Raw genomic sequence first — 14,189 nt, forward strand, 5'->3', positions numbered from 1 at the left:
TGCCATTAATGTGTGGGTAACCTAGGACACATTGTCCCACCTAACCAAGCTCACGTAAAAACGAAAGGGTTTCCTTTTAATCTGCAACTTGCTCAAGACGTAATCGTTGTGCTTGACAATACATTGACAACTCATCCAATACATTTAGTGATACAACTCAATCGTCCCTCCCGCTTCCACCTAACCAAGCTCACGTAACCTAGGGGGTTTCCTTTTAATGTGCCGCTAGCCCAAGACACGTAATCACACACCGTCCCACTTAACCAAGCTTACATAACCAAATGGATTGCCATTAATGTGTGGCTAACCTAGGAAACATAATCACACATTGTCCCATTTAACCAAGCTTACGTAAACGAGGGGGTTTCCTTTTAATCTGCAACTTGCTCAAGACGAAATTGTTGTGCTTGACAATACATTGACAACTCATCCAATACGTTTAGTGATACAACTCAATCATCCCTCCCGCTTCCACCTAACCAAGCTCACGTAACCTAGGGGTTTCCTTTTAATGTGCCGCTAGCCCAAGACACGTAATCACACACAGTCTCACTTAACCATGCTTACATAACCAAGGGGTTGCCATTAATGTGTGGCTAACCTAGGAAACATAATCACACATCGTCCCACCTAACCAAGCTCACGTAAACGAGGAGGTTTCCTTTTAATCTGCAACTTGCTCAAGACGTATTCGTTGTGCTTGACAATACATTGACAACTCATCCAATACATTTAGTGATACAACTCAATCGTCCCTCACGCTTTCACCTAACCAAGCTCACGTAACCTAGGGGGTTTCCTTTTAATGTGCCGCTAGCCCAAGACACGTAATCACACACAGTCTCACTTAACCATGCTTACATAACCAAGGGGTTGCCATTAATGTGTGGCTAACCTAGGAAACATAATCACACATCGTCCCACCTAACCAAGCTCACGTAAACGAGGAGGTTTCCTTTTAATCCGCAACTTACTCAAGACGTAATCATTGTGCTTGACAATACATTGACAACTCATCCAATACATTTAGTGATACAACTCAATCGTCCCTCCCGCTTCCACCTAACCATGCTCATGCAACCTAGGGGGTTTCCTTTTAATATGCCGCTAGCCTAAGACACATAGTCGCACACCATCCCACCTAACCAAGCTTACATAACCAAGAGAGTTGCTAATAATATGTTGCTAACCTAAGACTCGCTCACTGTCCCACCTAACAAAGCTCACGTAAACGATGGAGTTTACTTTTAATCTGTGACTTGCTCAAGACGTAATTGCGATGCTTGACAATACATTGATAACTCACTTAATACATTTAGTGATACAATCCAGTCACCCCTCTTGCTTCCACCTAACCAAGCTCACATAATTTAGAGGGTTTTCTTTTAATATGTTGCGAGCCCAAGACACATAACCGCACACCGTACCACCTAACCAAGCTTACATAATCAAGGGAGTTGCCATTAATATGTGGCTAACCTAGGACTTGCACACCATCCCACCTAACCAAGTTCACGTAAAAGAGGGGGTTTTCTTTTAATCTGTGACTTGCTCAAGACATAATCGTGGTGCATGACAATACAATGACAACTCACTCCATTTAATGATACGACTCAATTATCCCTCTCGTTCTCACCCAGGACTAACTGGTTCTTTCGCCGGGACTATGAGATTACACATCATTGATGCAATAAACTAGCACTACAATATTGGCTTAACATATATTGCCATCTTTAACCTCCATAGAAGAAGGGAACAACAGGGCAACACAACTCTACGTTAAAGACGGGGCTAGTTTGAAAAATAGTGTCAAATGTAGCAACATTTAGAAGATGTTTTGAGAATCTTATTTTTTTCAATTTCAACAATTACTCTGAATATTTTTTTTGCTTTTGGATAAAATCTGTTATAATCAACTATGATAAATAACGATGCAATAATAATATAAAATATCAGAAGAATTTGAAAAGAATATGTTTTTCTCTTTTCCTAACCTTCTCTTGTCCCTAATGTCTCCATCTTTCCTACAATTTTTCTATCTAATTCTTTTGGTAAAAAAAATTTTTTTACCGGTTCATCTATTGTTGAACTAATCGATTTAAGTTGGGAAGGAGTAGAAGAGTAATAATATTTTTCCTACCAAATTTTAAATATAATTATATAAAGACTCGAACTCAATTATTAATTAAATTAGGAAAACTAGTCGGTTCCCTTTGTATATATATATTTTTTTTCTGTACCGTTTCTGGTTCCCTTTATCGAACATTGTTAAATGCAATTTAGGGTTTTTATATTAAATTTACAGGGATGAATGATGTAACGATTGCCACATTAGTTAGTTATCCATGAACTAAAAAATGTACGTTATTAATTCAAAATTTGCAAGTCTTAAAACTTGTGAGAAAATTATGCCGCGTACAAGGATGATTTTCCAATTTCTATATCTCCACCAGTCCACCATTCAAAAGTCGTTTATCCACCAAGACTACTTTATTTCTCCTTCCCCTACTATATATTCTACTTTAAACTTTAGCATAATCTTCTAATCCAAGTTTATGCCGCGCCAGACCCACACGAAAGTTCAAAAAATTAACTCTGTCAACTTATGCGCTGCATACTTTACACACCATGCATATGCAGAATCGCAGAGGCAGCCGTAAGCACACGCATCATACATCCTTACACACCCAATGCTAAGATGGTTAATTATATTGTAGAAAAGTGTTTAGGTTATATTACAGAGATACACATTGTGAGGACTCACACTTGTTTTCAAAAACCAAAAAAATAAAAAAATGTGAGTCTCATAGTCTGTGTCTCTATAACATAACCTAAACACTTTCCTACAACATTATACCTCTATTTGCTTACATTATATTATATTATATGCTATATATATACATTGTAGACTTTATTAAGAAATCCATCCTCTGAGTTGAAGCGTAAAAGTAATCCATAAACTTTGGCATCTTAATTTACATAAATTCCACTATTATACCAATTCAAATACAAACTAACCCCTCTTATATATAAACTTCTTTAAAAATCATAACAGACGTAAAAGCCCTTTCATAGAATATACAGAAAAAGAATAAACACATCATATCCGCTTTAATTACAATACACCCGGCAAAAAGAAAAATATTAGATTAAACTAATAAAACACGAGATATAAAATTTGATAAAAAATAAAATAAAACTATAATCAATAATATAAAAATCAAATCAAAACGGACGCAAATTCCGACCAAGCCCATTGACATTAGCGAAAAGTCCAACCAATTCTGGCTTGTAAGGCAAGAAGGACTTTTTCTTGCTCTGCTCTCCATTATCCTTAGCCACGGTTTTGTACTTCGCTTCACGCTCCACCGACGCGCCGCCGTCACAGTCGCCGGAGCCAGGCTTTGCTGCAACTTTATTGCTCGGAATCTGAAACACGGGTTGTTGTTTATCCTTGCCGTCGCTTTGGCTCCTGAGAAGCAGATTTCGAAGCTTCCAGCGCTTTGACGCAGAACCTGTTGAGTTGCTCTTCTTGCGCTCCATAGCAACCGAATTGGGGGTCCACACGCAGTAGGTTCCTTCAGTCACGCCCTCCAGCTCAACGCTCTCGTCGGTTGAAGACGAACACGACGCCGTTTCACCTTCCTCGAACATTAGCTTCCTCAGAGGGAGACGACGCCGTTTCGTCTCGTCGTGGTTTGTGTTCTGAACAGGGGAAACGGAAGCAGCAACTGTGTCGTTTGAGGGAGTGGGAGCGTCGAAGAGCAGAGTGCGGTCGAAGATTGGGTACATGGGTTTGATCTGGCCGTTGTAGAAAATGTCGTCGGCGGAAACAGGAGAACTGTTTGGGTCTCTGGAAACAAACGAGAACTCGAAGTCGTCGTTTTCAGTTGTGTCGTTTCGAGAGTTGTTGTCGTCGTCGTCGTCGTCGTTTACCCATGGCTGGAAAAGAGTGTCGTCGCTGGAGGCGGAATGAGGGTCCAGTCGGAGCTCCTCGATTACCCTGGCGGCGATCTCGGCGAGCGTCTCCGAAGAGTAACTGCTGAAACTGGGAGAAGGCGATACCTGATTATGATTATGATGACAAGAAGAAGCTTCTCCCTCTTGCTTCTGCATCGTTTCCACCTCAATCATGCTCCTTCTTTCGTTTTCCACTTTCAAAATTGCGATCCCGTTCCCTTTTTCTTTCACAACAATAGAGAAAAGAGAGAGAGAGAGAGAGAGAAAAGAGAAAGTTTGGTTGAAATGAAGGAAAGTGTGTGGAGAGGTTCTGGCGTGAGATATATAAGATGCGGTGCTGGTGTAGGTAAAATATAAAATATTTTTCTTCTTGTGAATATTTTATTTCTATGGATATTGATAATTGAATAATACTCTCTCCTATGTATAAAAATGCACATGAAAGAAAAACAAATGAGAAAAAATTGACCAATTGGGTAAGGTTGTGGTAAAGATTGATATGTATGTGTGAGCCCAATAAATCGGCTATTCCATTGCTCAAATTCACACCTCAAAAAAGAAAGAATTTTTAATTTTTTTTTTTTTTTTTTAAGTGTGATGTGAATGAGTTTTCGCTTGCTTCATTGACACGTATCACGTGTTCTGATTCTGACGCGCAGGAGGTGTAAGAGGGTTCATATGTTGTTGTGTGACACGTGTACACAAGTTGGTAGTTCTGCAGTCATTACCTATATTTGTTTCTAGAACGATGGATTAAATTCTACAATTAAAACGGATGGATTTAATAATTTTTATTTTATTTTAGCAATAGCGAAATCCATGACATGACATCAAATAATGGGGTCTAGTAGCTGGTTGATGATGATTGATTAAGCATTGAGCAAGGACCAACAATGTAGTTGGACCCACATGATTCGCTTCATTGCCAATTTGCCATTGATTAATTATAATTTTATAAAAAAAAAGAAGTACTTGAGGTTGAGGTTCATGTATACAAAGGTGGGAGGGACAAAATGTAGGTAAGGTATAGTGACTAGAGTCTAATGGCTATGGATACAAGGTCGGTGCGGGGTATGATCTAATGAACCGGCAAGGCAACCATTATATTCCTTATTAACACCGCGAAGCAAAAGGCAATATGACGTTCACGGATTTTAAGCAGCAAAGGGAGGCCACTTAGACGTGTGATCAAACTGCATTGTTCACTTTGTTTTCAGTCACTGTTTTGCTGCCACATATTGCACTTGATAATGACGCTGAACGTATGTGGAAGGTAAAGGCATCGCGACAACTAGCTTCAAGAAAGAATTTGCAACGTAAACCTCGATCACAATCACAATAATTTTCTTTTAATTTTTGAAAAAATAAACGAATTAGATATGCTCACTGTGACAAGTGTGTTTTTTTTTTTTTTTGGCTTCTGGTTCACCAAAATTGTTGATTTCTTTTGTTAACAATTATGTCGTATGTGGAAATTTGCAGTTTATTCGTCGGCTGGTAACCGAAATCACTGCAATTCTCAGTTTTTCCAATTAAATAGTCCAATATAATTAATAACTTAAATATTTCCGCATATACTCGTCGTTTACATCCTTCGCAGACTGAAGGAATAGAAGGCTCAAATACCCCATTTATTGCAAAGAAGACTTATTTCTCTAATACCCTGTATAGTTATCATCTTTATGGGGTAAATAGATTAGGTTAGGTTTAGACTTTGACTTAAATAGGTTAGGAATGTGTAAAAGACCTTATATTTGGCTTAATATTAATGCTTTGTGTAGGCCTAAATTTCAAGTCTGGCTTAACTTATATTTAAAAAATAAAAATCTTAGCCCAGATCTATTAGTATGTTTAAGTCTATTAAACATTCAATAATTACAAAATTAATTAAAATAAAATTATTTTATTATTCAAAATTATTAATATAATAATTTTATTTATTTTATTTAAAATAAATTATATGATATAAGTCGGCCTGTAAACTTATTGACCCGACATGTACAAAAAAATATTTATTGCCTGTTCTATTTGATTATTTAAAATAGGGGTAGGATCATTGGATATCAGTGTCAAATTTAAAGCTTAACACCTCATATGAGAGTAATTAAATCAAAAAAGATCAACGACTCTGATTTGTAAGCATGTGATACTATTGATCTTTTTTGATCTAATGGCTCTCAAATGAGCTGTCAAACTTTAAATTTGACACTGGTGTCAAAGGATCCTAGTCCTTTATAATATGTCAAGTATGATCTAATATAGGCTAGGTCGTAGGCTCCTATATAGGGTTGTGCGTGGGTCAGGTTGGGTCAGGTCGGGTCAGGTTTTTGTCCGACTCGACCCAACTTGATTTTTATAGGTCAGGTATTTTGACCCGACCCGCTTTAATTTGATCCAAGTCAGGTCTGACTTGGTTTGGATTTTGTTGAACTAGTTCAGAATTGGATCGGATCTGACTTGACTTGGTTTCTGAAGTGGATCAAATCTGACCTGACTCGTTTTTGACTTGATTTCCTCACAAAATTTCTACATTGCAAATGACGAGAATTTCGTCACAAAATTATTTTTTCGTCGGAATACTTTTTGTCGAGAAACAACGAAATTTTTTCTCTAATGAAAATTTTTACAAAAATAAATTTTTTATCGAAATTTAGTTTCCGTCAAAAGTTTTGACGAAAATGATTTCTTCCATCAAATGTTTTAAACGAAAAAAAAAATTCTATCAAAAATTTTAACGGAATGTTTTTCGTTCAAAATTTCGATGGGAATGTGTTCTGACGAAAATTTCAACGGAAATTGTTTTGAGAAAAATGTTTCATTCGAAACTTTCGACGAAATTTAGATTCTCTAAAGAATTTTGACCGAATATTTTTTCCGTCAAAATTTTTTATCGAATTTTTTTTTTCACAGAAATGTGTTCCGTAGAAATTTTTGATGGAAATATTTTTTATCAAAAAACTTGACGAAAATATTTAGTTGAAAATTTTCGATGCAAATGTGTTTCGCTAAAAATTTTGACGAAATTTTTTTTTTTGTCAAAAAGCTTAACGAAAATTTTTCCGTCGAAAACTTTCGCCGAAATTTGAAATCTGTAAAGAATTTTGATGAAATTTTTTTCCGTCAAATTTTTTTGATGAAAATGTGTTTCGTCCAAATTTTCGATGGAAATTGTTTTGAGGGAAATGTTTCATTCGAAACTTTCGATGAAATTTAGATTCTCTAAAGAATTTTGATAGAATGTTTTTTCCGTCAAAATTTTTATTGAAATATTTTTTGTCAAAAATTTTTACGAAATTATTTTACAAAAATGCGTTCCGTTGAATATTTTGATGGAAATATTTTTTATCAAGAAACTTGACAAAATATTTAGTCGAAAATTTTCGATAGAAATGTGTTTCGCTAAAAATTTCGACGAAATTTTTTTTTGTCAAAAAGTTTAATGAAAATGTTTTCGTCGAAAACTTTCGCCGAAATTCGAAATCTGTAAAGAATTTTGATGAAATTTTTTTCCGTTAAAAAATTTCGATGAAAATGTGTTTCGTCGAAATTTTTGATGAATATATTTTTTTGTGAAATATTTTGACGAAATTTAGATTCCGTAAAAAAATTTGACAAAAAAAATATTCCGTCAAATTTTTTTACAGAAATGTTTTTAGTCACAAATTTTGATGAAAATATTTTCGTCAAAAAAATTTGCGAAATTTTTTTATTTAAATATTTTCGTAAACACATTTGACGTAATTATTTTACGTTAAAACTTTTCTTTTAATGTAATTGTGATTTTTTTTTTCACATAATGGGTATGGGTTAAGTTTTGGGTCAATGGGTCAATATTAAACAAGTCAGGTCTAAAACTGACCCAAATAAAAGTGGGTCAGTATTTAAACTAGTTCAAAAAATATAGGTATTTATGGGTCAGGTCAAGGTCGGATCAAGGGCAGGCAAGTGAACCAGTTTTTTTGCACACCCCTACTCCTATAGACCGGGCTAATCCATTTACACCCTTAATCATATCGGGTCATTAATTTATAGCAAAAAGTAAATCTTAATATTAATTAAATATGGAATATTACTCTCATGTAACATGAAAGTAGTTCTCTTTTTTTTTGGAGTTATGAAAGTAGTTCTCTCATCCTATAGAGAGAATTCAAATGAAGCCAACCATTAAAAAGTAAAAAAAGAAAGAAAGGAAAAAGGAATTGCGATTTTTGAAGTGAGAGAATATGAGAACTATCTCATGTAAAATGAGAATAATATTTCACTAATTTTTTTTTTTTTTGATAATCAATATTTCACTAATTAAATACATAGAAAGCAGCGCTTACTGTTTTTTGCAAGCTGAAACTTGAGCTATAAAATGTGATTAGACCTCAAATCTTTATAGTACTGGCAGATATATGGAATTAGCTTGTTCCACAAGTAACACCGGGTCAACAAAATTTATAGGCCACATAGATAAGGACAATTAAGAGTGAGATTTCAAAACTCATAAAATAATACAAGTTGGCATGTTTCGGGAAGAAATTTTTAAGTAATATTATACATTTGGGTTTTGGCATGTGGGGATGAAGCATGAAGTTGACCTACACAACCACTTCGTTCATATATGGTTTCAGAATAATCATATCAAAACATTATAATTCTCTAGTTCAAGAGCCTAATTAACGTGTGCAAGACAATACAAGGAAAGTGGGTACTTAACCCCGAAATAATACAAAAAGATCATATGAAGTGGATGATAGGAGAGGTCGAGGTGGATAGCACTGCTTCTGTGGGCTTACAGTGCAGTGTGATGTTAACCACCCATATGGCTATTTTGTCAGATGATGACGTGGCCTAATCTGGTTGGCTGACAGCCTCTATCATTTTCTTTGATGTCATTTTGGCATGCCAATGTGATATCAACCACACTCAACATTTAAACAAATGTATGAATTATTAATATGGGATTAATAAATAAGCTGGACAAAAGGCATGGGAGAAAAAATATACTTATTTATTGGTCAGTGGTCACGCAGAATTGAATTTGTAAAAGTTGTGATGAATGGATGATCTGGAGCTTTCGTAACAAGCTGCTCAAAATAAATCCTTGATTTAGAGAATAATAAAATAAAACGGAAACGAAAAATCTAATACTTATGATTGATCATTTATTATATTTTTATTGCTTTAGATATTTACATGACGACATGGCATAAATTAAACTTTGTCAATAAGTAAAGAGCCCTGATGATGGCGTTCAACGAGCAGCGTGATGTCTCACGCATAACCTCCATCATTCAATACAATAAACCAATTAATATAGCATGAGGGCCGAGAAAAAAGGACATCTATTTCTAACACTTCTTCAAATGCAAATCTCTCTCTCTATAAAGGCAGAATCATTTAACATTGATTTTAAATTAAAGTATGATATCTCAATTGAATTGTTAATTTCTATCTATTAAAGTAATTTGTTAAAAATTTAATAATTAATTAATATGTGTAACTCAATAACTTTTTATCATCAAATTAAAGAAATTTAACTATTCAAATAAAATGTTAAAAGGATTTGACCTGCTCAAAATGCTCACATCTAAGATTGAATTAGTCGAGTTCATTATGATTTCGGATGCCAATTAATATTTAAAAAATAGAATGTCAAAAAAAAATTATACCAATATTAAATAATTATATATATATATGAATATATTGAATTTTCTTGATAATGAACCTTTGTGGATATCAATATAGAAGAGAGAAGACAGAGGGAGGGGGATATCCACAAAGGTTTGTCATAAAGGAAATTCAACCAATTTGTTTGGGCCTCCACCTTTCCTTAAACAACCATTGGTCCAGTCTTGCCCAGTTTTTGGATTGATCCGCAGAGTGCAGAGTGCCGATGTCATTGAAGTACAGCTTTAATTACAGCAAAGCAGGTAGCGATCGAGAGATACTACTGTACTGCATGGGCCCAATAATGACCAATCCGACCTTAATCCCCGCATGGCCCACTTGCACATGCACCATCGTAACTCTATTTTTCTTTAAGGTAGTGTTTGATTTAGGAAAAAAAAAATTTTACTAGAAAAATATAATTACTAGGAATATGGTGAGAAAGAAAGTTTGGTAGGAAAATTTAAAAAAAATTGTTTGTTTGGCAAAATTTTACTAGAAAAATTGGATATAATTTTATAAGTGTATGTTTGGTTGAAGATAAGAAAATTTAAATGTTTAGACTTTTTTTTATTTATTTAAAGACCTACGCTTGTTAACATATTCAAAAGTAAATTTGATAATCTATTTAAAGGCTTATTATAAAAGATACCTTCAAATTAATTTTTATGTCATGTCTAAGTTTAAAAAAGATTTGTCAAACTTTAAAAAAAATATTTAATAAATAAATCAAGCTTAGATTTGTATTACCATAATGGCAAGTGCAGTATAGGCATTGGTCCCTACTATCCTCGTCCCTTCTTTTCAAGTAAATGCAACCAAACAAAATATTGAAATTACGAGTTAAGATCTCGTAGATCTTAGTATGTTCTGGAGTAGGATAAGAGGTTTCTATGTCCTCAACTAGTTTAAAATTATATTACTTAAATTCAGCTTATTTAACATATGAAATAAATTGACAGGACAAAGTTAACTTAAAAACACTTGAAAATCTTTTTCTTTTTTTTTTGGTAAGTTACACTTGAAAATCTTCAATATGAAATGAATGTTTGCTTGTTGCAATTTCTGAGATTTGATAATTTAACATTGAAACAAGGAAGGAATTAATAGTAAATTTTACTCTCTTGATATGACATTCCATTTCTAAAACCCATCCAAACAGAACATCAACAGATAAATGAAACCAAATACACATGTAGTTAATTAATTATTAATTGAGTTTATTTAATTGATAATTAGTCAATAATAATTTATATTATTATTATTTATTAAATAGTTTGTCAGTTCTCTACTAATATTTAAGTTATCCATTTTGTAACTCTATTTTTGTCATTTCAAGTAATAAAGAAATTTTAGTTCACCTTTCCTTCTCAAAACAGAGGGAAGAAAACCACCTCACTTTGTACCAACAAAGAAAAAAAAACCACTCCCATTTGTACAATTCTATTTTTTTTAACTTTTTTTATAAGTAGAAATTAAGACAAATATATTTTTATAAAAGTTCATATAATAAAAATAGCTTTTTATAATGAAAAAAAAAAGTCAAAAATCAAAAATTCCTAAGAAATATTTTTTTTTTAAGTTCTTATCAGTTTTACTTAAAATATGTATCTTTTTTTGAAAGGAATAACTTTTAAACTAAAATTTTTATATAATCATAATAATCACTAAATAATTTTTAACTTTTTATAAACTTTTTTTTTTAGCTTTAATATAAAATTTATTTTTAGTTAAAAAAAATAAAAATTTGCTATAAATTGCAGAAAGATTTATTATGCTCCATAATTATTCGGTGCTCCTTTCTTTTATAAATAAAAAAAATTATTCTAGTTTTATCCCTTCTTTTTTAATTTTTTTCTCTCAAATTCTTTTTATTTTATTTTTATTTTGGAAAGAAACCACCTATAAAAATACATCTACTAAACCGCGTAACATGAAACCACCGTCAGCAACGACATGTCTAATCTATAATAAGGAATAGAACGGTAAACAAGGCCAAGAAAAACGCGATGGAAGCCTCGGGAATGATTGCCTTCCACTTCTGACAAGAAGGTAAAAGACATAATAACTGGATAAGGATAAAAGCATTTAAAAAAAGTAGTAATAATAAAATAAAATTTTGCTGAATAGGAAAAGTTATTAGAATTGAGTCACGGCACATTTAGATAAACTTTTAAAAAATATTTTTATGATATTAGTTTTTTTAAAATATTTAATTGATACAATTTTTTAAACATTTTCAATTTTTTCAGAGTAAATATCCTTTTTCATCCCTGACAATTTTCACGAGGTCCATTTTGGTCCCCAACAATAAAAAGGCTCATTTTAGTCCTTAATTTTTGAAAAAAAGTGCTACTTTTGTCCTTCTGTTAGTTGGCATCTGACAGCCCAACTAACTAGGGGTTTTAAACGAGCCAGGGGCCTTTGGCTCGGCTCGTGAAGGCCTGAGCTTACACGTCTAAAATTGATTGTTGGACTCAGGCATGGACTTGTATAAAAGCTCGTTTAATAAAAAGGCCTCAGGCTCCAATTCAAAAGCTCGGCCTTAAAGCGTCTCAGGCTTGCCTAATATATTATTTTTTTATTTTATTTTTTATTTTTTATACTACTTGTGATAACCCTCTCTCTTCTCAATTCATTTCATCCTATTTTATTAATTAAACATACTTTTTGAATGATTTTATTTTATATTATGCTATTTGGATATATATTAAATTTATGAATATTTATGGAATTACTAGTGCTGTTGATTGTATATTTTGTTTGGATAAATTTTGTTGTCTTATTTTTTTAAAACTGGCTAACAGGCTAAACCAGACTTTTGTTTTTTGTAAATGAGCAAGGCCACAGGCTGATATTATATTCGTAACAGGTAACAGGCTAAGGCCAGTCTGACACATTTGAACACATGCTCGGCCCGTTAAGACCAAAGCTCGGCTCGGCTCGGCTCGTTAAAACCCCTACCACTAACGTCACAAGTCACGTTGGATGAAAGAAACGATGTCGTTCACAACATGCCTTATGTCTTGTTGGACTTTTGGACAAGTGACCCTAGCATCAAAAGGGTAAGTGACTCAATATAGTCCCTGTCAATTTCAGAACCCTAAATCAGCCTAAATCAACCATAAACAAAAAAATTCTCCAAAAGCTCCCCACGTTGAAGACTAAAAATTGAGGAGAGTAGAAGTTGTTTACTAGATTTGTTGGGGCGTAGGAGAAGATGAGTCTTTCATCTGACATGGGGGCTTAAGTGGGAGTACGTCAATAGGGTGTAGAACAACATCATGGACTGGCGGTCGAAGGTGCAAATGTGGGAGGCAAACTATCATCTATACCTCCAAAACAGAGAGAAACCCAAATAGGGCATTCTTTGGGAGCCCTAATTTCAAGGTATACATTTGTAATTTGAAGTTAATTAAATTGTAATATTTGCTTACCGTGGTGTGCAATTTTGGCAGGATAAGAAGCCGTTTTGTGATTTTTTTAGATGGGTAGATAACGTATGTAATGAAAGGCTGGAGCTTGAAGATGGAAGAATACACAAGGTGGAGTTGGATGTTGCTGAAATGGATTTTAAGTTGAAGAATGTGGACATGATGATGAGTGAGCAATTGCAAGTTAAGGTGAAAGACTAGGGTGTGAAGATTATTGAGCAAGAAGTGAAGATTAATGACCAGGAAAGAAAGCTGCATGAGCTCTACCTGAAGATGGTTTCAGATTTAGATAGGATGGACAATGAAATTAGGCATGTTGGTAGGTCTTCTAATGTCATAGTTGGTGCTTGTGTAGGTGTGATGATGATTTGTATTTTTGTTGCAACTGTGGTAACAATCAAATATAGTGTACGGAGTGTATTTTTCTTCAATGAAATGTAATGAGTTCTGTGTACTTTGATGAGTAAATGAATGAAGATGCTATTATTATATAGAAATGGAGTTCTGTATTTTGGTTGGAAAATGTGCTTTTCTGTGGACTGCTTTCTTTGCTCAAGTGTACAATATATGTCAATGGCAATGGAACAAGGTCATGGATTAATACTTGCCATCTGTTTGCATCATATGTTTTATTCCTGTTATGAATCCACTGCCATGATGGATTATAAGCATTTTATCTACATAATGAGGGTGGACTGAATGTATGTGCTGGAATAACTACACCCTAAACCACATACCACACCTTTTTATATTAGGTAAATCAATCCGCATATCAGAAGTTTGAAGTTGGATGTAGTCATAGATGTAGTCATATTTGTTTAAAAATTAGGATTTTGAGAACTGTTTTTGGTCCCTAACAAATTAAACGAAACCCTTTTTGGTCCCTGACAATATGTATTGGGGCCCTAATTTGTCCCTGACACTTAAAAAATGGACATTAGCAGTTTAGTAAACAGGCATATTGCCAGTAACAAGTCATATTGCAACAATGGAATGCCTCTATTACAGCAAAATGTATCCAGAGATGTAACTCAAACCACCAAACACCAACCACAAACATTTCAAAGCTCTATTGTAACTCATGACATCATTGCATCACATCCTTTTTCCACAAATGTGTACAGAGACATATTGCAGCAA

At 33.7% G+C, this 14,189-nt stretch overlaps 1 protein-coding gene across 1 annotated transcript; it reads right to left on the reverse strand.

Annotated features, from left to right (window-relative positions):
- Positions 1–3,105: 3,105 nt before the first annotated feature.
- On the reverse strand, positions 3,106–4,268 carry LOC133308716 (uncharacterized). The gene is made up of 2 exons (XM_061509398.1): positions 3,370–4,268; positions 3,106–3,321 (listed from the first exon to the last, which is right to left on the reverse strand). Exons 1-2 carry the CDS (start codon positions 4,132–4,134, stop codon positions 3,226–3,228), a joined length of 861 nt encoding a protein of 286 aa, XP_061365382.1. The 5' UTR covers positions 4,135–4,268; the 3' UTR covers positions 3,106–3,225.
- Between the last annotated feature and the right edge of the window lie 9,921 nt (positions 4,269–14,189).

The sequence above is a fragment of the Gastrolobium bilobum genome, unplaced genomic scaffold (genome assembly GCF_033153095.1).
Source record: "Gastrolobium bilobum isolate Gb01-03AN ecotype WA unplaced genomic scaffold, APGP_CSIRO_Gbil_v1 utg14120, whole genome shotgun sequence".
Classification (NCBI taxonomy): Eukaryota; Viridiplantae; Streptophyta; class Magnoliopsida; order Fabales; family Fabaceae; genus Gastrolobium; species Gastrolobium bilobum.

Excerpts from the sequence above, each read along its gene's own strand:
- LOC133308716 (XM_061509398.1), bottom strand. The coding sequence starts at position 4,134 with ATGATTGAGGTGGAAACGATGCAGAAGCAAGAGGGAGAAGCTTCTTCT. Across the intron at positions 3,322-3,369 it reads ACTGTGACGGCGGCGCGTCG|CAGAGCAAGAAAAAGTCCTT; the intron begins GTGGAGCGTGAA and ends GATAATGGAGAG.